The sequence below is a fragment of the Paramisgurnus dabryanus genome, chromosome 14, assembly GCF_030506205.2.
Source record: "Paramisgurnus dabryanus chromosome 14, PD_genome_1.1, whole genome shotgun sequence".
Taxonomy (NCBI): Eukaryota; Metazoa; Chordata; class Actinopteri; order Cypriniformes; family Cobitidae; genus Paramisgurnus; species Paramisgurnus dabryanus.
The window spans coordinates 24,401,732-24,426,284 of NC_133350.1; the positions used below are offsets into that span (position 1 = coordinate 24,401,732).

Sequence of the window (24,553 nt, forward strand, 5' to 3'; positions counted from 1 at the left end):
CCGATTAAAAAACCTACAGCTCGTAATACACTATTGAAAGTGGATTCTTATTGTCGTGAGCAGGGCCGTACGCAGGATTTTATAAATACCGAGGTCCATATGTATTTTTCTAGGGCATGCACCCCAGGAAAAAATTTCTTATTTCTCTGCTCTACATATATGACTTCTAACACATCAGAAAAAAAAAACAATCAAATAAATATAGATTTCAAACCATGTCAGTATGCGCAAGACTTTATTAGTGTTGTTTATTAGTAAGACATTGAAATAATTATGTTACCATCCTGGGCACTGTCAGTTAAGTAAACATAGGCTAACTGAATATAGGATCAGTTTAGTGAATTAACCAAAGGCTATCAAGAATTTGTTTATTAAATTCATTCACAATATGCACACACTTATTATACATTTAATATGCTGAAATACAACATCAATATTGCAGTGGCAGAACTAGAATTTTATAAATGGGGTGGCCAGGCTACTTTAGGGGGTCCATATCCCATGAAAGAAAATGATATGTAATTATTATAATACTTCACATTACCCCATATTAGATAAATATTCTTCTTGCCCTGAATTCATTACATGCATTATACTAACTGTAAGATACAAACATAATGCAAGGCTGAACTTGCATAATAAACCAATAATAAACCAACTTACTTCAAAAAGCAGAGCTCAACATTAAGGATTGTTGGCAAAAAAAAGATATTTATTTAAAATTAAATATGGATTAATCTTTTTTTACGAAGTTACAGTCAGGACCAGTGAGTGATTTTCTCTTCTTTTGTTATTTAAGTAACTTTAATGACTTCAACAGGTACTGTTTTTTAGACTTTAAGACAGAATGTAATAAAATGTTTACATTCGGAAGACATATTACGACATAATCAGTAGTTTACTATGATACTCACTAAAACAGTCCGGACCTCGATGGTGGGTACGGCCAAGGTCAAGAGTCCTGTCTGTGTCTGCCCTATTTCCCTCTTATTCCTTTGTTGCCCCGCCCCCTTTTTTGTTGCCATGGACATTAATTCATACAGTACTCCACCCACTGCCCATCTGTTTCCATAGTAATTAATTGTTTCTGTTCTGTCAACTGCCTGTTGATTGCCTGTTTGTCAGCCGTTGTTTTATGTTGGTTGTTTCCTGTCATGTGTTACTGATCGTGTTCTTGCCTGTGCTCCTGTACCTTTTTTGGATTTAATACACTTAAAAACTGCATTTGGATCTACTCAACTTGCCATGTCTTGCCTTCCTGTGACAGTTATCATCCGTTAACATTGAAGAAAAGTCTTCCTTAAGGTCAAATGTAATATATAAAGTCTAAAAATAATATATAAGGGACCAAATTATTTTATTAAGAATCTTAATGATATGGAAATATCTTTGGGATTCACCCCCAAACAAATACAAGCTTATTTATTTGATAACATGTCACTGTGGTAAATCATATGTAGGAAAAAAAATAGAGAGTATAAAACACACATCGCAAAACATCAGAGTGCAATAATATGCAGAAATATGAACCTGGCATTAGCACTGCATTTTGTTGAACTTAATCATCCTATTACTTCATTATTGTATATAGGAATTGAGAGGGAATTTCCATCTAGAAGGTGAGGTGAGTTTGACCAATTTTTACTTGGACAGAAGGCCTTTTAGGTATATTAAATGTGAACATTGGCACACATGGTTTAAAAGTAGATTTTGATTTGGGTTGTTTTTATAGGTATTATGATATTAAAAATGAATGAGACTTACATCATTTGGTATCTTATTTAAAGTTAAAATGTGTGTATTTGCTGCTTGTATTTTTTAATCTACTTATATTGATGGTTTGAAATTTATGGAACTTATATTTTGTTTACTAATGAATCATTGGAGTATTGAATGTAATTACCTTCATGTGTGTATAATTAGCACTCCCATTTATATTGTTCTCCACTTGGTGAAAATAATACCTTGATAAAGGCGATTTACTTTGCTGAAACATTGGTGGTAATTAATAAACTCTGCGTCAGTGAGTGTCGGGGGCGCCACCTGGTGGGCAGTGCTGAACAGTGCTCGCCAAAGCCTACAGGTATACAAATCACTTTCGCACCATTTATCTCGAGATATTTGGTGCAGAAGAGAGAGCACATGAAAAAGAGTATTTGAAACTCGTAGCAGCAGATTCAAGCAGTTGTATTTATGTACTTGTGTTTGGGCTAGAAAATATTTAAAAAATTAAAAAATATTTGTGAAAAATAAATTGTACACACATGCAAGTCTCATCGCACAGATGCACAAACTGATTTTGCAAATGTACAAAATTTGTGTGTGACTTCACAGTATTTGATGCAGGCGTTCAAGTAGGTTATGCACCATATTTACTGCATCAATTGTAGCAAAAAATGTGAATTTGTGAGTTTCTTAATCTGTGATTTGTAAAATGGGATTTGTGCAGCTGCACTGAAGGATTTGTGAATGTGTAACTGTTGTGTTGTATTTGAGGGAAAGAAAAAAAATCTACAAGTTTGCATCTCGTCCTCTGTGACTTCAAGTTTACTGATACACATGTGTGGATAATCTCTACAAATACAAATTCCACTGTCACAGGTGTGCAGTTGTTTTGCACCAAATATACCTTCATACATATCAGGCCTAGTCCACACGTCCATCTGTATTTTTATAAACTTAGGCCCCGTCCCATTTCTACCCCCTTAAAACTTCCACTTGGTTTGAGTGCCCTTAACAGTAAAGTCCCCTCAACGAGGGTAGTGGGGGTTCAAATCTTTCCCTGTGAAATGGGACACCACTATATGGAAAGTAGCGTAGCGAACGTGCCCACCTACGTCACGCGTAGCGTGATTATTATTAATATGATTGAACTCTCGATAAGCCAGAGATATACGTGTTCATGTGAACGCCGGAACACACATCCTGAATATTGACAAAACTTCCCAGATCAGATGTATAATATGATGGACAGACTCTCTCGAAGCAGTCGGGAGACATCGTCAGATAGCTTCGTGAAATATTTTCTAACATTATTGTTCAAAACTTCACCAACACAAAACTTGTGTTCAAACTAACATATTCCAACAATTTCCAGAATTTTAACATGCTTATTTGCGACAATATATTTGTTCTTTTCCACGTTCGCCATCTTGGTCGAAAAGTTTGACCAGCTGGCTGGGTTCACAAGGTATCCTGGGTAATTTCATCTATTTCATTCAGCTTCGTTTTAAGCCTGCATCGCTCCTGACTACATTTTAAGGGTTGATTCTAAGGGGAAATTAGCACTCCGTCTTGCTCCCTAAAGTAATGGGACACCCTACCCCTACATGTGCACGCGCCAAAGCGAGGGTTAGGGCAAAAATGTAGGGGAAGGGGAGGTATTGGGACCGGCCCTTTGTCTTCCCCTAATTTTTTAACTTATTCCCTGCCAACCTTTTTTTGAAAAGTTTCATTTTTTTTGTGATTTTAACAAAAGTTTGCCTGTCAAAAGATGCCTTCCAGAAAAAAAAAAATTCTACAAATATATAAACAAACAAATATATCAAATGAAAAAAACTTTCATTTTTATTTTTTTCCCAGTTACTCTTAAATATGGGTAGTTTTCTTTATAAATACAAAATATTTAGCAAAAAGTTAAAATAATTTCATTTTTTAAAGGAATTTAGTTAAAGATCAGATTCAGAATAATTATCAAAACATACAGTGTAAAATTAATAAAAAAAATTTGCTTAATTTTATTAAAAAAATTGGGTGGGTCTAGTGGATAATCGTGTTATCACAGATTACCATAAAAACTCATCAGGAACACGTTTTTTAGGCAAATGTTTTCTCTTAATTGACGAGATAACTCATCAATGGGGTGGAAAGAGTTTAAAAAAATCTCTGTGTCTACACAAACACACAAAAACCCGGTATGAACAGGCGATATATCAACAGGTGCTATATCCCTAACCGTAAAGCTAGTGGGCCAATCAGAAGCCATTGTAGAGTCTTACCTCTGCACAAACAACGTTACAGGCCAAAAACTCCGGCTTTCACCAGAAAAACACACAATTTCACCGGCTACACGACAATGCTGCAAATGGAGTTTCTGAATATCTTCACACTAGCAGGAGTTTTCATAAAAGTTTGGGTTCAGTCACCTGGCCAAACCGCTGCAGCCTCTGGAGGTCGCATTTGTAGGCACATATGTCATCAAGACTTATTTAGACTTTAAGTCTTATTTCAGAATGTTAACAATTATAAAGTTAATCTTAAATTGTTTAAATATGGTTATGACTTGTGAATGTAACGCTCAGTTAACTTAAATAAACGAGGCTTGATGATGTATGCAGCCTGCAAATGCAACCTCCGGAGTTTTAACAATACCCAGAAGTTTCTGTTTCAGTTATCATGCAGTCTTAAAGTCACTTGACAAGATGTTAGACCAGAGAAACAGTCTATGTCTTCTCTATCTTGTCATAATGAGACACATGTCTTTATTCGTAGTCTTTTCGTGGCTGTTCTTTAACTTTTAAAACCTCTAATCATTCATTTATAATAGCAAAGGAAGCAGGTGAAGTTGACAGAGTCGGCTTTAAATATGATGACACTCACCGTGTACATTCTTATGTGAAATATACTCACATTTACAATGGCCTCTTTGGTCTGTGACATGTCTGATATGACCCCATCTGTGATAATGAGGAGGACAAAGTACTGTGAGCCATCCTGGACAGCAGCTGCGTACCTTCAGATAGAAGCAAAACACAATATAGACAGTTAATGAATGGATCATAAAAACGAACACGTTTTTCTCAGTTCACGAGTTGAAAATTGAATTTGCCATGCCCCACAGAATGTTGAATAGGATTTTTAATTGTAATTCACTACTTACTACACTACTGTTCAGAAGTTTTTGATCCCTTCATTCTTTATTTATATTTTTTCCATATTTTAGAAAAATAGTAAACTCAAAAAAACTACGGAATATAAAAATGTTATATTCATGTTGTATCTAAAGGCATCCAAAGTAATACCAAATTGTCATATTTTAGCAACTTCTGTGTAGTCATCCTTTGTCTCATGGCATTATAACAAGCAGCTTCCAAAAAAAATTGAATTATGTTTTGTCAAAAGTCCCTGATCTTTTGAGGACTGAAAACGTTTTAGTTCACAAATGTATTTGATTTTGTTATTATTATTCTAATGTGTTTTCCAAGTACAAACAATATTGTTTGGGCTAAGCCTTCATCTCATCTGACCCTAGCAACGCCCCTGTTCTTGAGGTCTCACTTTTTAAAGCTTTAAAAACAATATTGAAGGAAATTCAATTTATTCTGGCCTCTCACGCATGCACTGCTTCTACTTCATTAAAGGTTTCCATTTAAAAACAAAAACTGAGCAAAATTTTTTTTAAATAAAAAAAAATGATGGCACAATATGTGTAGTATTGTACAAAAGTCTTATGCTGGATTCACATAGATGCGGCAAAAACGCGCTATTCGCTTTTAGTTGGACGCTTGAACATTTTGAGTTTATTCGCGGCATTCACGCATGAAACCGCACGTAAACTTCTAGTCATTCAAGACATTCACAGGGAATTTGCATCATGGGAGGGGCTTTTGCGACTCTGCTCGCTTCCTGTAATCACGTCACTCACTACTAGAGCAAGCTCCTGATTGGTTAACACGTAAATCATGTAAACAATCCGGATCAACATGTAAATCACTCATGCTTGCCGCCTCTTCCGCGTCTGGTGTGAATGCCACATTAGGCCACCATGCCACCATTACATTTGTGTACATTTGTCTTTTTATTAGAATACACTAAACAGGTAATTTGCATGCAGTATTAAATAAAAACTGAATAAAATTACAAACTACTAAAGTATTAAATATTAAGTGTGACCTCCCCTTACACTTGGGCAATAGCAGGAACCTGCAGGCTCTTTTATGAAATAAAACCTTCATTTTAAATTCAAATCTTATTCAAGATAAGTCAAGATGTGCCAAGATAGGTCACACTAAATACTGAGTTTGCCAAAAGAAACTATTCTGCTCTGAATTTTGAGTGTGCATATTTCCTGCATGTTCCCGTTTAATATAGAGAGCGAAAAATAAAAATGCATGGCCATTTAATGGACCATATATTATGCAAAATCCACTTTTACAAGAGGTTTGTTGTGTTGGCAGTGTGTGAACACAACCACCCTACAATAAAAAAAATCCAACCACTCCTCCTTTGTAATCCCCATTAAATAGATGGTCTGATTCATGTTTTTGTTTGATGTGTAGGTATGTATTATTACATGTTAGTATACATATCGTCTTCAACGTAAATCTCTTTTCTTGGATTGTACACGGATTGTAGGCAACAGTTTACTTCCTGGGGTTGGTGATTTGGTTGTGTGATGTTGAGATATGAGGAAAGGGGTGGAGATCACGACTACTCATCTTTTATGGAAACACACCCACTATCTTTTCAGATGAGGACAATTTAAAACTTGCTGCAGTCAGTATTGTGCCAGTCTGTTATGACACCTGCTGTATGATGTGAGCTTTACAAGCAGATAACAAGCTTGCTTCGCGTCAGCAGCTTTGTCTACCAAACTTTGCGTTTAAACTTGAGCTTTAAACTTACATGGACTGATAAAGATGAGCTTTGATGAAAACTCTGAAAGTCATGTAATCTGAAGCTAAGGTAATCGCCTCGGGTTTCTTCAAACGCTGAAGTATTTTAAATCACATGGGTAGCAGAACAAAACGAGTTATCAGAATTCAGCCTAATACTAATTCAGAAAGTGTCTGTTGCTCATATATGCAAAACAAATCAAAAAAGGATACATTTTGCTATTCATGCAGAAAATGACATTTACATAGCACGCCGTAACCAATCTAGGCAATCTATCATTTGTATGCAAAGCTAAAATATGCTGACATTTTACATGGAAACATAAAACATGTGAAGTCGCTTTAAATGCCAATTTAATGAATTCAAGGGTAAACTAGAAAAAATAAATAAATGTCAATATTGTGAATCATTTATGTAATAAATTACAATGTTTTAACACAATCTCATGGCAAGTTGTATGTATTTTTTAGGGCTGGGGAATGATTAAACGTGATTAATCGCATACAACATAAAAGTTTGTGTTTGCAATATATGCGTGTCTTGTAATTTTTATGTATATTTAAATACACACACATACATGTATAAATAAAAAAGCCATTTATATGGGATTTTGTTTTTAAAGGAAATGAATATATATTCATCCTTGGGACGTCGTCGCAACTTTTTTGACAGCGATTTAGCCTACTGTAAAATGTTTTGGTTTTGCTCGATTTTCATTGACTTCGAGTAAAATAATGTATTTCATAAGATCCCCTGGGTCAACGTGTGATCATGACAGAAGCTTGATGCTGTCGGGAGAACAAGCAACAGCCGGCATTTTTCCTTCTCCCGAGTGCCTCTCGCGTAAATTATTCGATTTTGATGGCTTATGTTTCTTTCCCGCCACAGAAAACCACCACAGGTTTATCAATGCCATCAAAATATTATCTAGATTTTGTTTGTTTGTTGATCAAAAGTCTTCATATAAAAATGTCTTAAATACATACATGAATGTGTGCATTTATATATACATAATAATTACACACAGGACACACACATATTGTTAGCAAAACAAACTTATATTTTGTATGTGATTAATCGTATTATTAATAGTATTTTAGGAGGTGGATAATTCATATTAATTTGTACGGCCACATTTGTACGTTTTTGTACAATTTGCTTCCCTCCTGTGACGTTTGGGTTAGGGGTGAGGTTTCATTATTATTATTTTTTAATAATTGTACATTTTTGTACCATTCACATCGAGTGAAATCCTACGAATTACCCTACTCATAAAATACGCACAAAATCCTGTGAGATCAGGCTAAAATGTTTAGTATGTGCAAACGCACTTTTTCTTTAAAGGGGACTAATATGAAAATCAGACTTTTTCAATGTTTAAAGACTATAATTGGTCCCCAGTGCTTGTATAAACCTATAAAATGTGAAAAAGATCAACCCAGTAACTTTGGTAAACCATTCTCTGCAAGCATGTAAAAAATAGGTAATTGAATTTTGGCTCCCCTTGTGATGTCAGAAGGGGATAATACCGCCCATTAATCTGCACTATCCAACCACATCACTGCTATTTAGTGCAGAGATCAGCTCATTTGCATTTAAAGGGACACACCCAAAACGGCACATTTTTGTTCACACCTACAAAGTGTCAATTTTAACATGCTACAAAACATTATCTACGTATATGACATTTTAAGCTAAAACTTCACATACCGTCTCTGGAGACACCAAAGATTGATTTGACATCTTAAAAAAGTCTTGTGAAATGTCCGCTTTAAACATTATTTTCTGAGCCATGAGAACAAATGTGACCCTGTCTGTGAAATCCAGGCTGAAGTCTAATAATCTTATTCTGAGATCAGAGCATCAAAGTTTGATTTTACCCACTGAATTTAAATTGATGTCAATCTTTGACATGATCTTACTCAGTCAATATTAAAGATTTCAAGGTTATATTTTTCACAGAATATTAAGGTTATATCAAGGTTAAGGTAGGGTGATTTTTTATGTATCAGTATGATAATAATATGAAAATTATATAACATAACAAACTTTTAAAACATGAGATTCTAAAGCTCATCTTTCTAAAACCCACCTGGCCACATGATTAACAACAGGTGCAAAGTTTGTGGGCCCATATAGCTGGACGGTCTTTAAACTCTGGTGGTACGCCTCCAAAATCCCCTCAATGCCATTACAGTAGGGATTTTCAATATTGCCGTTCTGAAAGACAGGAATCAATGGTTACATATGCGTATGCATTTAAGCCAACAGCAGTACATCGAAAGACAATGCTGTGAGAAAACATGGATTATGTCAATCAATAGGCTACAACAGCGGGCATTGCTAATTAAAGTCTTCTATAGTCTCTGCTCAGCAACACTGAATGGCTTTCACACCAATGAAACAAAAGCCCAGCGAATCATAAGCACAACAGCATGCAGTCGACTTTTTGAAATTTCCAACTCAGCTGCAGTGAACAAATTAAGATCCATCAAGGCATGTGGAGGCTATAATGTATCATACAAAAGAGTTAAAACACATTTTCTCTTTTTGGAAAAGAAAACCGAGAAGGATTGAGGCTCATGCATTAACAAATTCTTCTGGTGAAATAGCAGGCTGACTCACTAGGGGAAACTCATGAGACACCCGTCCATCAGGGGGAAGTTTGGCTCCAAAGCCCAGTGCTGGAAACATCTTGTCACTGTCATAGTCCTGGATGATTTCGCCCACGGCCTTCAGTGCCAGAGCGTAGGCATTCATCTGGTATGGGTTCATGTAATGAAGAGATGTGGACTGAGATGGGTTACCTGGAAATTAAAGAGCAAACCTGCATGATTCAGTAGTCATACCACACACTTCGGCAGACATTTGCATATCTACAAAATGTGACCTGTCTGAGAAATCCAGGCTAAAGTCTCATAATCTAATTATGAATTAATAAAAGTGTGGTTTCAATTATTGATTTTACATTTCTTGGACACGACCTTAGTCAATATTAAAGATATCTTACCTAAAGTAATATTTTCAGAGAATGTTCTATTTACAATATGTAGGATGATTTTATGTGAAAACAGTAAATCAAAAATAAATGACTTTAGATGGGTTTCACCGCCAAGATCACAAATAAGCCCTTTTTTTAACACAAAAGGGTGGTTTCTCGGAGAGGATTACCTTAAACCAGGACTAGGTCTTGGTTTAATAAGAAAATATAACTAGTTTTAACAAAAAATGCCTTACTAAAAACCTCACTTGTGTGCATTTTGATGCAAAACAAAGGGCACTAATGTATTTTAAGATATGTAAGTACAGTTCTTTTCAGTTTGGACCGCTCTTACATTTATTTTAGTCTATGACTAGTCTAATCCCTGTCCGGGAAACCGCCCCATAGTGTCCAAGATTTTTCCTGGGATCATTTAATTTTGGTTCATTCACACTAGCAGTGATTTTCTGGATTCTGTGCATGCGTTCACACATATCATGTATAATACATGCGTCTTCACAACAATACACCCCTTACGGCATTATTCCTGCCATTTGTTCATACAGGATACATTCCGGGAATTTTACGGCAATGTCACTAGGTCCCCATCCCGAGAGCAATCCAGGAATCAATTCCATGATGCGTTTGGGTTTACAGAAGGCACTCTGGCAATTATATGGCAATTTTCTTTGGTCAACATGCTGTTTAACTCTTTCCCTGCCATTGACGAGTTATCTTGTTAATTAAGAGAAAACATTTGCATGTGTTCCTAATGCTTTTTTTGTTATTCTGTAATATCTGTAATACGATTATCCACTAGATGGCGCACTTACCCAATTTATAAAATGAAGCAAAAACGTTATTTACTAATTTTAAACTCTGTGTATGTTTTGATAATCATTCTGAATTTGCTCTCTAACAAAATTCCTACACAAAAATGCAATTATTTACACTTTTTGCTAAAAAAAAATATTTTTAAAGAAAAATACTCATATTTAAGAGTTTATAAGCAGAGAAAAAAATAAAGATAGGATGAAGATAAGTTTTTTGTTTGTTTGTTTGTTTGTTTATTGTTTGTATGAAAGCAGATGATCTGTTCTTTCATTTGATATATTTGTATGTTTATATATTTATAGAAGAAAATTTTCCTGGAAGGCATTTTGTGAAACTTTTGTGAAAATACAAAAAAATGCTGCGGGCAACTTAAAAAAAAAGGCAGGCGGGGAATGAGTTAAAAGTGCTTAAATATTTTATAGATGCAGCACAGATTTTATGGATATGAATTTTCACTCTAAAAACAAACGGTTCTATATAGCACCAAAACTGGTTCTTTGCTCGTAATCATAGAAGAACCATTTTTAGTGCCATATAGCACCGGTGAAGCACCAGTAAAGCACCTGTGTAGAACCATATAGTGCTATGTAGAACCATATGTGGTGCTATATGGCCCCTGAATGGTTCTACACAGGTGCTTCACTGGTGCTTCACCGGTGCTATATGGCACTAAAAATGGTTCTTCTATGATTACGAGCAAAGAACCACTTTTGGTGCTATATAGAACCGTTTGTTTTTAGAGTGTAGAGTGTTGTACAATTAAAGTATTAACATTCACTGTAAAAAATAAATCTTGGTTCAACTTACTGTAAAGGAACACGTCAACTTTTGGGACTTTAGCTTATTCACCGTATCCCCCAGAGTTGGATAAGTCCATCCATACCTTTTTCATCTCCATGCATCCCTTATCTCTGTCTGACGCACCCACCGCTAGCCTAGCTTAGCACAAAGACTGGAAGTGAATGGCTCCAGCTAGCATACTGCTCCCAATAAGTGACAAAATAATGCCAACATTTTCCTGTTTATATGTTGTGATTTGTATAGTCACAGCATGTACAAATAACAAGGTCATATGATACATGGCCATGTATAAAGGGTATTTATGGACTTATCCAACTCTGGGGGATACGGTAAATAAGCTTAAGTCCCAAAAAGTTGGCGTGTTCCTTTAAAAAAATAAGTTACCTGGTTGCCCTTCAATTGTGAGTTCATTCAACTTAAAAATATGAGTTGACTCAAAAAAGTTGTGTAAAAATGTTTGTGTCAACTAATATTTTTAAGTTAAATTAAGACAACTAGGTAACTTACTCATTTTAAGTTGAACCCACATTGTAGCAAGGTATTGGCACTTCAAAAAGGATTATTTAGACAACTTTACAAGTGAAACATGAAAAGTTTCCTTACTAAAAATGAATCATTTAAATTGCTTTCACATTTTGCCTTTGAACACTTTGGAATGGCCCAGTTTACGGTCATTGTCATTTAATGACAAAATGATTTTCCTGTTTTAACATTGCCACAAATGCTTTTTGGAGAATAAAAGGAAAGTTCATCATTTATTCAACCTGATTTTGTTTCCAAACCTGACTTTCTTTTTTACCATAGATCACAAATGACAGGTGAGGCAAACTGTTAGTGATTGACAGCCATAACCCCATTCACTGTACAGAATAAAGAGCAGTAAACATTGTTCGAAATGTCTGACAGAACTGTCAATTTTTGTTGAACTACCCTTTAAATGATGGCTTTCAGATGGTGTGATGGCTCTAACGCACAAAGTTTATTGTTATGCAGGCTGAATGTCTTTATATTCTTCACCTGGAACTCATTGTGTCTGCCAATGCATGCCAGGAAAAGTATATATAAGAAAGACAAATGAGCGCTCTAAGCCTGGTGTCAAGCGGTTGATGCATTTTAGGCCTTGGAACAGTCGGGATCTTTGAGCGATGGCTGAATTGTTACTAAACTAACTATGCAATTCGTTTCTCTTTCACTGCAGGCAGCCATAGACGCCTTCAATAAATCTCTTTGAGGCAAAGCCCACGTCTATTTCCAACCTCTCGCTACACTGTTCCCGAACAAATCTTGTTAATGTGCTGAATAATGCAAAGATGTTTGCAAGCTGTTATTCGTGAAAGAACTGTAATTATTTGAGCTATTACAGCAAGTGAGGTGTTGAAAACAACAGGGCGTCCCATTCAAAGGCATTTGGAGTAGCCAGGCCGTTTTATTCGCCTCTCGGCACGGCCTGAACGCCTACACAGTTCTCCGTTCGGCCCTGCAGTACAGGTGGCCACCCATTGACCACTAATAGGGACGTATTGAGCGACAAAGCCAATGGTCCTAAACAGTCAAGCCCCAATCTCAGCGAATGACCGATGATTTGGTTCGGATTCCCCAACCTTTTTAAAGGGCACACTGCGTTCTCCCCACTTAATTACTTACCGTTAGAAGCGGTGAAATCAATGGCCACTGTGAAATTGATCTGGGTCCTGGGAAGAGAAGCAGAAAGGGGAAACAAAAGAGTAAGCAAAAACGATCTCCGCAGCTATTTCATAGCAATTGAGGAGACAGGTACATGCTTTAAATCTGTACGCAAATGCCGGTAAATGATGGCTGGTGTGTGTAGTGAACCCCAGCTGCACAGCCTAATTGGCATTTAAACAAATTGAGATATTGCGTTGAGTTCCCGTTATCAGTTTTCAACTGCACTCAAACAGCAAGCTGCCGTAGTCTCCACAGGTCTGTCTGGAGGTTCATGATCTCTGCCATCTGAACATCATTTTAAAAAGAAATGTAGCTAAACAAGTCCCATGCCGCACATTTTTTATGAAAGATGCAGCAACTGGAAAGAGTACGAAATTACTTAAAGAGTACAGTATTCTTGTCTATCTCATCATGTTTTGTGTTTAATAATACAAAGTTTGGGCAAGCCCAATAGATTTTAATAACATCACAGCCATGAATTTGCCTGTTAGTCACTTGCGGGTGCTATAAGGAGAAAGACATTTACATCTACCCAGCTCATTGGAAGTATGTCCCTCTGCCTACATTTTGCATAACCATCGCTGCATCGTTGGAGTGTCCACTAGAGGCACTGGGGAGGCTTTTTTTCTACGTTTTGATGCGGGTTCATTCAAGGTTACAAAGCAGACAATACTAAACACTAGTGGTGAATATACTTGAGTTCATGCTGCCAGGATTGATCGTGTTTAGCCGAGGTATGTCAAGAACAATTTCATCAAAATACATCTGTATGTTTTAGTCGGCTGTGTTTAAACTGCAAGGACGTCTGCGTAAGTCACTCCTGCATGCCGCGTGTATCACAATAAATAAGTACCAAATGGCACAAATCTATTTAACCTCTTGAAAAGCACCCCGATTCTGGCTCGAAACCATGAAAATACCTACTTTCACGAAAAGGGCTGTTTTTACTAAACCATTTATAGTATAAGCATAACTTCTATCATTAGATAGAAGACACTTTGAGCTTCGTTTTCCATGTTTCACAATTATTTTAAGATAAAAATGTAAAAAGTTAGAGAGGATGAAGTACATTGTAATAAACATTTTTTTGCATAACATCTTTTTTAACACTAAAAATCTTAATGATAAATATATGTGTGAAACCTAGAAATGCAATGAGGCCAAAGCCACAAGTCTAAAGAAGTTATATTTCACGTTTGAAGTCAATAGACCCAAAAATGTGCCTTTTCTAAGTGCCAGTCAGCCACAAAATAAAAGTCTTTTGTTTACATGCATACACGTTCGTTCTTTTTATTGTTTATCCTTATATAAGCGTATAAAATGCCGTATCCACACCAGGAAATAAAGCTTCACACAAAGATCGTTGAATTCGTGTTCTAATTGGCTACACGGTCTGTCTATCAATATTTTCCATGAAGTCATTGGAGGAACGCGCGAGTCAGATGACGTCACGATATTTGACAGCGCTGTTTGGATATTATGTATTATACTCCCGCCTACTTGTACAATCATGTTTGAGCGCTGGTTTTGAACGCGAGTGTGATCTCATTTACAAGTGTTACGATGTAAATAGTCTTCAGATTGTATATTATAATCTATTACAAGACGTGCATCTGAAATCTGATGTAAACAATGGAAAATATATCCATATTTCACGGATTATACGCATTTGTGGACAAAAATGGTCATTGGATGTACTTTGTTGGAGAGTTTTTATGGGTTATTCACACATCTGAAACAGACTGGATTCGATTCGCGTTCCTTATACCAGCACAAAGGTAAGGAGTCAGTTTATATTATGCATGTTGTTATCTGGACTTCTGCAATAAAATACTATATTTATGATACTAGAGCAATTTAATCTCAAAACGGACACCATACACTGATGCTAAACCCTTAGACCTTTTAAACGATGTATAGTAGTGTTACAGTGCCACAGTAGGCTATATATATATATTGTTCGCAGCATAAAAAAAACTGACGTCTTTCCGTCCACGAGCTAGAGCGCGTCGAGAGGTTGGTGCAATGTGGGACTTGACCGAAATGCAATATAATATACATAACTATTATCAGTGGTGTATAAAGACTTTACATATTGAACTGTATTGTTTCTAATACCTTGGAATGAGCGTTTTTTATCTACATTCACCCCGGGTCCCCTTATTTGGAAGTCGCCGTCATGTACAGTAGCTCTAAACGGTCAAACTGCTCTATAGAGCGTGTTTCGTCCCTATGTTGTCTTGACATGTTTGTCCTGTGGCAGGTACCGTAGCTTCTCTTTGCGTTTCGAAATTGAGGGTTGAGCTGTGAAGGTTGCAACTCGCAATCTCACCACTAGATGATGCCATAAAACCCACACTGGACCTTAGGGCTGTGCAAAAAATCGACTGCGATTATCATGCGCGTGTCATCAGTAAAGCCGGTTCCGTGATTAGAAGTAAATCGCCATCAGCTGCTTTCAGATGGAGCAGCATTTATTACACAGACCCGTAGTTCACCGAGAAGCTAGGCAAAATCGCATAGAAAATCGGAATCGATTTTCCTCGATTATGAACCCGATTTTGCCTAGCTTCTCGGTGAACTACGGGTCTGTTTAATAAATGCCGCTCCATCTGAAAGCAGCTGATGGCGATTTAATACTAATCACCGAACCGGCTTTACTGATGACACGCGCATGATAATCGCAGTTGATTTTTTGCACAGCCCTACTGGACCTTTAACAAAGATGTGTTTTAATTTGTGTATATGTCTTCAAAACTGAAAAATTCCACGTCAAAACTGACAAAAACCGAACGTCTTTTGTGGACATTCCATTGAAGATGCAACAAAATGCACCTTTTTTAGGTTATGCCTAAATGTAGGCATAGGTATGTATAGAGGGTATGCATGTGACGAAAGTGACTGCATTTACACCCTCTGAGTGGCAAAAGAAAGAGCGGCAGAATTTGTGTACAGTGCGAAAAAATTGGGAAAATGCGTCTACATGGGAAAAAGATGTTGTGCGATAGACTGTACTAACAGATTTAACAAGAATTCGGAGATGTCGTTTTACAGACTGCCATAAAACACAGAAAAAAAAGTAAATGGATCGTCCATGCCAACGTCCACTGACCACAGGTGGGTTGACTTGGGTCACTATCAAGTCTAACTAAATAAAAATTTTGCTGATAATTGTCAGTTATACCGACATTTTCGCAGCTGCTGCTAGAACAGCCAGCCATTTTACTAAATGTTTTGCCACTCAACAGGGCGAGCTCCGGTGTGGTCACGTGGAGAAGTGACATCAATGCATGACCCTCTATAGCGAGTGAGCCTGGGTTGCATGGGTCCTATATATTAACTGATTCCCCACAAGCCATTTTTTGAAAAGTTGCCCGACAGCATTTTTTGTGATTTTCACAAAAGTTTTACAAAATGCCTTATAAACATACAAATATTTTAAATGAAAGAACAGACCCTCCACTTTCAAACAAACAATGAATAAACAAACAAACAAAACTGAAAAAAACTTTTCATCCTATCAATTTTTTTCTCTTTTTATAAACTCTTAAATATGGGTATTTTTCTTTAAAAATATTTTTTTAGCAAAAAGCTGAAATAATTGCATTTTTGTGAAGGAATTTTGTTAGAGATCAGATTCAGAACAATTATCAAAACATACACAGAGTTTAAAATTAGTAGATAACGTTTTTGCTTCAGTTTTCTAGTGGATAAACGTGGTATTGCAGATTAACATAAAAATTCATCAGGAACACTTTTAATGCAAATATTTTGTCTTAATTGACAAGATAACTTGTAAATGGCGGAGAAAGAGTTAACATACATAAGCACAAGTTTAAATAATAAAACGAGTCATACAAAACCACAGGATGAATAAAGATGCTGAGAGGTTTACTGGAAAAGATACAATCAACATCGTAAATCCGGTTATGCCTCAAGGAGTGTATGAATGGTAGAAAAATATGACAATAAAGGTTGCCAGACATAAGAAAATATATGTAAACTTATCCAATATTTTCCTAGATGTAAAAAGCTTAATTGGATCCTGAACCCAGTTGCTGGTCTGTTTCCCAAATCAAAATACTACAATGCATCTACTGTGCAATGCACTTTTGTAACACAAGTAGACTAGTATGGAGATCACATTAAGTAAAAGTGATAAAATGGGATCCATGGGATCGTATAGCATTGAGTCATACTGTAATATTCTGGATTACATTGGACTTTAAACATTTATCATCTAATAAATACATAACCGATTGACCGAACACAAGTGCTTATTGTCAGATCTGTCCACTGCATTAATGTGCAATGACATTTGCATAAAACACAATCTCAAACTCAGACATGCACAAAAGCTAAATCATTTATATAATGGAGCACTTAAAAACAAATAATAACTCAATTTCCTTAATGATAAAAATGTGTGTGTCAGTCAACAGTCCACATCCAGCCTCCCGAGAAAGACAGAGTGCCATTAGGGATTTAGCCGGCAGGATGAAATAAAGAGAAAAAATTAAAAACTATAATGAAAAGAAGAGAAAATTACATTAACCTTTAAAATCCCAGGCTAATATGTGACTCATGCACAGAGAGTAATTATCATCTTTATTAATTCATTACAAGCCATTTACTCTCAGCTCCCATAATGCATCTCCGCATTAATAAAAACAATTCGCTCATTTTAGGAATCTAGCTATTTGACAATGAGTCACCTGACCAGAAAGGGCATAAAGCTATGTCTGGATGCGACCTTCTAAATCAAATAAATTCCCCATGAGCACACAATCGGATTATATTTCATTATCACTGTTTAATTTTACATCTATCAGGAGCTAAATTAAACCGCACAATTTTCATTTCGATTTGTTTGGTTTAAACAAGCATACTGTTACCAATTACAGCATACTGTATCAAATGTACTGTAGCGAATCATGAGCTACGTCAGCTGCTGTGGCACTTGGGCATGTCCATGGCCTAGAAACCTAATGGGCTATGGAAAGGATCCCCTGTATTAGGGGTTAGTGTGAGGTCTCTTGGGATGAGATAAACACATGGACGAAAATCGATCTTCGGAGATGTCCGTGTCACTATGTGTCACTGTCTTATTTGTCAGGTGTTGTGCTGACAGCTCTGCGGTGATATGGGAGGCAAAAAAGCCCTGCATACTGACAGAAAACTCTGTGCTGGACGCCACAGATAGTGCTGAAAAGCTATTATTTATTTATACTACATTCTGATTGCTCAATCTCAGAATTCATTGCTAGGCAGTGTGGTGAAATACAGTGAGGAAAATAAGTATTTGAACACCCTACTCTTTTGCAAGTTCTCCCACTTAGTAATCATGGAGGGGTCTGAAATTGTCATCGCAGGTGCATGTCCACTGTGAGAGACATAATCTAAAAAAAATCCAGAAATCGCAATGTATGATTTTTTTAAACTAATTATTTGGTATGATACAGCTGCAAATAAGTATTTGAACACCTGAGAAAATCAATGTTAATATTTGGTACAGTAGCCTTTGTTTGCAATTACAGAGGTCAAACGTTTCCTGTAGTTTTTCACCAGGTTTGCACCCACTCCTCCACACAGATCTTCTCTAGATCAGTCAGGTTTCTGGCCTGTCACTGAGAAACACGGAGTTTGAGCTCCGTCCAATGATTCTCTATTGGGTTTAGGTATGGAGACCTTGATATGCTTCTTACAGAGCCACTCCTTGGTTATCCTGGCTGTGTGTTTCGGGTCATTGTCATGTTGGAAGACCCAGCCTCGACCCATCTTCAATGCTCTAACTGAGTGAAGGAGGTTGTTCCCCAAAATCTCGCAATATATGGTCTCGGTCATCTTCTCCTTAATACAGTTCAGTCGCCCTGTCCATGTGCAGAAAAACACCCCCAAAGCATGATGCTACCAACCCCATGCTTCACAGTAGGGATGGTGTTCTTGGGATGGTACTCATCATTCTTCTTCCTCCACACACATTTAGTGCAATTATGACCAAAAAGTTCTATTTTGGTCTCATCTGACCACATGACCTTCTTCCATGACGTCTCTGGATCATCCAAATGATCATTGGCAAACTTAAGATGGGCCTGGACATGTGCTGGTTCAAGCAGGGGAACCTTCCGTGCCATGCATGATTTCAAACCATAACGTCTTAGTAGATTACCAACAACCTTAGAAATGGTGGTCCCAGATCTTTTCAGGTAATTGACCAGTTTCTTCCGTGTAGTTCTGGGCTGATTTCTCAGCTTTCTTAGGATCATTGAGACCCCACGAGGTGAGATCTTGCATGGAGCCCCAGTCCGAGGGAGATTGACAGTCATGTTTAGCTTCTTCCATTTTCTAATGATTGCTCCAACAGTGGACCTTTTTTTATCAATCTGCTTGGCAATTTCCCCGTAGCCCTTTCCAGCCTTGTGGAGGTGTACAATTTTGTCTCTAGTGTCTTTGGACAGCTCTTTGGTCTTGGCCATGTTAGTAGTTGGATTCTTACTGATTGTATGGGTTGGACAGGTGTCTTTATGCAGCTAACCACCTCAAACAGGTGCATCTAATTTAGGATAATTTATTAAAATAGGATGCCTATTTATGTATTTATATATTTGTTTATTCAAAAGCACATATGGGCAGCAACCCCCCCCCCCCCCCAAAAAAAAAAGCATTGTGTTTTTAAAAGAATCGAATGAGTGTGAAACCAGACCAACACTGCAGGGGGTGCCTGGAACTATGGAGGGCCAGGTCTCCTCTTCCTGTACAGTATGACCTATTACAGTTCATTATATATTGAATTTATTAAAATGCTTCAACATGCAGTTACAAACATATTACCCAAGAAAAAGCATGTTGACCAAACTTCCAATAAAAGCTTTCTGTCATTTTCTCTTTCACACATCCACAGTCGACTCTCACCCTGGCCGGGCGCAATCTCATCTGCTTTCATAGAACTGCCAAAACCGGTTTTGCGTGGGATGCTCAGGCTGGACGAAGACTTGAAACACATTATAACAGGTTATCTGACACTTAACCATAAGAACTTCCACCTAGGTAAAGGTCAGTGCTTAATAAGTATGCACACCTTCTGCAATGAAGCCAGAGCGAATACAGCTTTATCAGATGGGATCAAAGCACACTCAACGATCCTATTTTTAGGGCACTCCTCTAACATTTTCGTACATTCTGCTTGGTTACTGAAGATGTTATTTGATTCATAATGAAATGCTATGAAGCTTTAATTTGATTGGCTCTCTGATCTCATATCAGACCTGAGCTGCTCGATTGGATTTGATGTTCTACACTTCATCTCTATTGCCGCTTCGTGCACCCTCACTTAGGGAGTAATATTTGTCAATAAAGCGGAGGGCTGCTTTTTCTAAGTGGCAATTTCCTGTTTTCATTTAAGTGAAGGATTAATCAATTTCTAGTCCGTCGGATCACTGAAGAATGCCACATGCTGCGTGTACTCGCCGAAACACAACGCTGTACCTCAATGAATACACATGCACACACAAATACGCCCCCATGCATGCTTGTTTACTTCAAATTCGACTGCGTATCCTGTGAGCATGAACCTGTGGGCGGTCTCTTGATGTTTATGCAACCCAACGGCGCTAAACCCTCTAACCCTGTTAGGACTGAGCATGTTTGGGCACTCGGATGAAAATGAAAGTGATTCACCTGAATGTCTCTTTGCGTTTGGTTCAAAATGTCCCTTTGCAATACGTCTTTTACTGAAGTAAACCAAAGGTACACTTCACATATTACAGGTCTTGCCTAACCAGAATAGGCAAAAAAAGTGATTTAAAAAGTAATGTCACAAGTGCGCTCAACAAAACATTTTTATTGTCCAGAACAGAGCATCTCTTAAAACACGTATTATTGTATTTCACATTTATTTATTTAGCAGCCGCTAATACTTATTTAAATGTGCCATGCGCTTCTCTTTAAAAATGCAATAATTGGCGTTCCATGAGGTGGATAAAAAGAAATCAAAGCCATCTGGAGAAGCATCAGGCATGAAGCCGTGAAATGAGATGTTTTAAAGAACAACAAGCCCTGTTGTCAGTCAAACTTGATGATTTACTGTCTTGTGAAAGAAGGCAAAGTCCTTGAAAGAAAAAAAGTATATTTTTTTAATACACTTTTTTACAGTTTTCCTCGGTTGCTTAAACACATTTCTTGAAAAGATGCCTCATATTCTCAAAACAGTAAACACAATATCATAACGCCTCACACAATACTCCAAACATCATATTATCAGGTCAAAATGAAGCTCTACACTCAAAACCAACCATTCACTCTTAGTGAAAAACCAGACTTTTCCCTCCAACATCACACACAAGCTTTCAAAAACACACACACTACAACATAGTATTACACCCTGGTGCAATAAAATCAAAACAATATATCCAAAACTGGTAAGTTGCTTGTGGTTTTCCCGCTCAAAAACCTTTTCGAATGACCAAAAAAGACACAATCAATGTATGCATTAGCACATTTTTATTCATTCATGTGCTACACATCACAAAAAATGTTAAAAAATAATTTCCGCCTCAAAATCCTGTCTTTGTTCTGGGTAAGGCCAGAGAATCTCATCCACATCACAGTCCCTAGCCAAACAGCGAGAGTAAAATCCTCTTGCATGATCCACCCCTGACATTCATCTACTGATATGTCGATCTGTATGGAAGGCAATTTTATGCATTTCTATATTCCAGTAGCATAGTCCAACAATCCTTTACTCGTTGCTCAGCCTCCCTCATAGTCACACCATGGACAAGGACATGGTCAACTAGAGTGGCTCAAATTTCATCTGAGACTGATTGTCACCTTGCCCTTCATCTCCCTCCTCCTCTTTCACCACGTCCTCCTCCTCACCAAGTCCTCATCGGCCCTGTCCCAAATGGCACACTCCGGACTTGTGGTCCTCCTCAGAGTCCACACTTTGATGACATCATGTAGTGCAGACCTTAGGGACCCTTGAGCGAGTCCACGTGGGTGCACCAGAGTCGTATTTTGGGGGACAGACTCGAGCACACGTCGTAAATAGGAAGAGAAGTTGCCCGTCAATGTGAACTCCTCCCTTCCATCGTCTGATTGCTCTTTCGCAAGGACTTCTGGGTTGGTAAAGTGTGCAAAGCCTACTGCAGTGCAGGCTTCTCCGAAGATTGCATCAAGGGGGAGCTGATGAACACACTTTGGAGCATAAAAATGACAGATGGGACACCCTACAGACTCGTAGACTAAGCGAACACGCGCAAGTTAAGGCCATGAGACCGAAAGTCCACATAAAGTGCGCCATTTGGGACAGGGCCTTCCTCCTCCTTCACCATGTCCTACTTCTTTCCCTCCTCCTCTTCCTCCTCCTTCTCCTCAACCTATTCCTGTATTTCTCTGTGGATCCATTGTTTCAAAGCTCAATAAACTGATTCAGGCCCTTTTATCAATCTATTGAAGGATCTGATTGATGTGTGTTCAATTTTGACTTTGTGTTTCCACCTTGGTAATTTTTTGCTAAGTGAGCTTAGGCTGTGCTGACTTGAGTGAACAGTATTGAATGCTAGTGCTTTCCATATGACCAGATGGTGTAAGCACTGAGAAATGTAGGGATTTGTGTGTAGAGTTTTAAAGTAACCGTTCACCAAATCTGACTTATGTGTGTTGAGGCAGGGGAGTAGAGTTTATAGTTCAGCAAAATTATTGTGCTTTTTGAAAAGTGGTGTTATGGTTTTGTAATTTTAGTTCAAAAGCCTGGTTATAGTGTTGTAGCAATTGAGAAAAACTGTAATAAAATACTACTGAATGTATGGAAATTCAAGTAACACCAAAGTCTTATCAACTTTGTGCCATATAACCAACCAACCCAGCATTTACAAAAGCAAAACAACTATTAAATTTACTGTTAAATCTTTCCCCGCCATTGACAAGTTATCTTGTGAATTAAGAGAAAACATTTCCCTGCCAATGACGCTTTCCTGATGAGTTTTTACGACAATCTGTAATTCCGCTTTCATCCACTAGATGGCCAATTCATAAAAAAAACTGAAGCACAAACTGATTTGACAACATTTTAACTCATTCCCTGCCAGCCATTTTTTTTTAAAGTTGCCCGACAGCATTTTTTGTGATTTTCACAAAATGCCTTCCAGGAAAATTTTCTTCAAAAAATATATAAACATATAAACAAACATTTATCAAATGAAAGAACAGACCATCTGGTTTCAAACAAACAATACGGGAAAAAAAAAACATTTCATCCTATCTACATTTTTTCTGCTTATAAACTCTTAATTAAATATGGGTATTTTTTTAGCAAAAAACTGAAATAATTGCTAGAGATCAGATTCAGAACGATTATCAAGACATACACGTAGTGTAAAATTAATAAATACTTTTTTGCTTCAGTTTTTTATAAATTGGGTAATTCCATCTAGTGAACAATCACTGTATTACAGATTACCATAAAAACACATCAGGAACAGGTTTTCAAGCAAATGTTTTCTCTTAATTGACGAGATAACTCATCAATGGCAGGGAAAGAGATAAACTCCATGTATGTTTTGATCATCGATCTGAATCTGATCTTTACAAAGATGTAATTTTTTAACCTACCCATAATTTAGAGCACTGTAAAAAAATACTTTGCTGCCTTAAAATTTTTTGTTAAATCAACTCAGATTTACAAGTCATGTCAACAGAGATGACTTATAAAAAATATAGTTGAGAAAAGTCAACTTAATTTTATAAGTTATAACAACTCACCTGTAGTTATAACAACTCATCTCTAGTCAAGATAAATAATAGTAAGTTAAAATGACTTGTAAATCCGAGTTGATTCAACAAAAAATTTAAGGCAGCAAAGTATATTTTACAGTGAGGTTATAGACCATTTCAAAAGATGTAAACAACACTGGTCCAGAAGCAGTTCCTGTTTCAGTTTTTAACACTAGATAAACGTTGGGATAAAATACAACTAACAGAACACATAGAACTGAGTCAAAAAGTTGAACAAACATCTTTAAGATAATGATATATGTGTGAAATAAAAAAACAGTCACAAACTGAAACAGGAAGTGCTTCTGGACCAGTGTTGTTTACATCTTTTGAAATGGTCTATAAAAAGAGAACAAATGAAGATAGAATTTTTTTCAATTTTGTTTGTTTGATTGCTTGTTTGAAGGTCTATTTTTTCATTTGATATTTGTATGTTTATATATTTATAGAAGAACATTTTCCTGGAAGGCATTTTGTGAAACTTCTCAAAAAATGCTGGTGGGCAACTTAAAAAAAGTCTGGTGGGAATAAGTTAAGCATCTACCAGGAAAACATTACCAGGAATGCCTGCAGTATATATACTGCTATAAAATATATCTAAAGTAAAACAGAAGGATGTTCCCATACCCTAGCGTTATATTACAAAAACATTATTTTCAAGGGTAAGAGTGAAATTTCTCACTGTGGTGACTGACAACATATGCTTAAAAAAATCACCACAATTTCAAGCATACAACCTCCAAGGTTGAAAGTTTTTTTCAAATATAAATCTGATTTTGATTTAAAGTGCGCCATACAGTCAAGCAACCTTGGAGAGTTTTGAGGAGATTGATACAAAAAGAGGACCATTCAGTGAAATACTGT

General features: G+C 36.9%; 1 protein-coding gene across 2 annotated transcripts in view; it reads right to left on the reverse strand.

Annotated features, from left to right (window-relative positions):
- The window catches only part of cpne5b (copine Vb), a 179,295-nt gene that overhangs the window by 24,290 nt on the left and 130,452 nt on the right, over positions 1-24,553 (reverse strand). For both annotated transcript variants that reach the window (XM_065241715.1, XM_065241716.2), the window contains 4 exons: positions 12,875-12,921; positions 9,241-9,422; positions 8,708-8,835; positions 4,630-4,732 (listed from right to left, as the gene is read on the reverse strand). In XM_065241715.1, the coding sequence (XP_065097787.1) occupies positions 4,630-4,732; positions 8,708-8,835; positions 9,241-9,422; positions 12,875-12,921 (460 nt within the window). The remainder of the gene's footprint in view (positions 1-4,629; positions 4,733-8,707; positions 8,836-9,240; positions 9,423-12,874; positions 12,922-24,553) is intronic.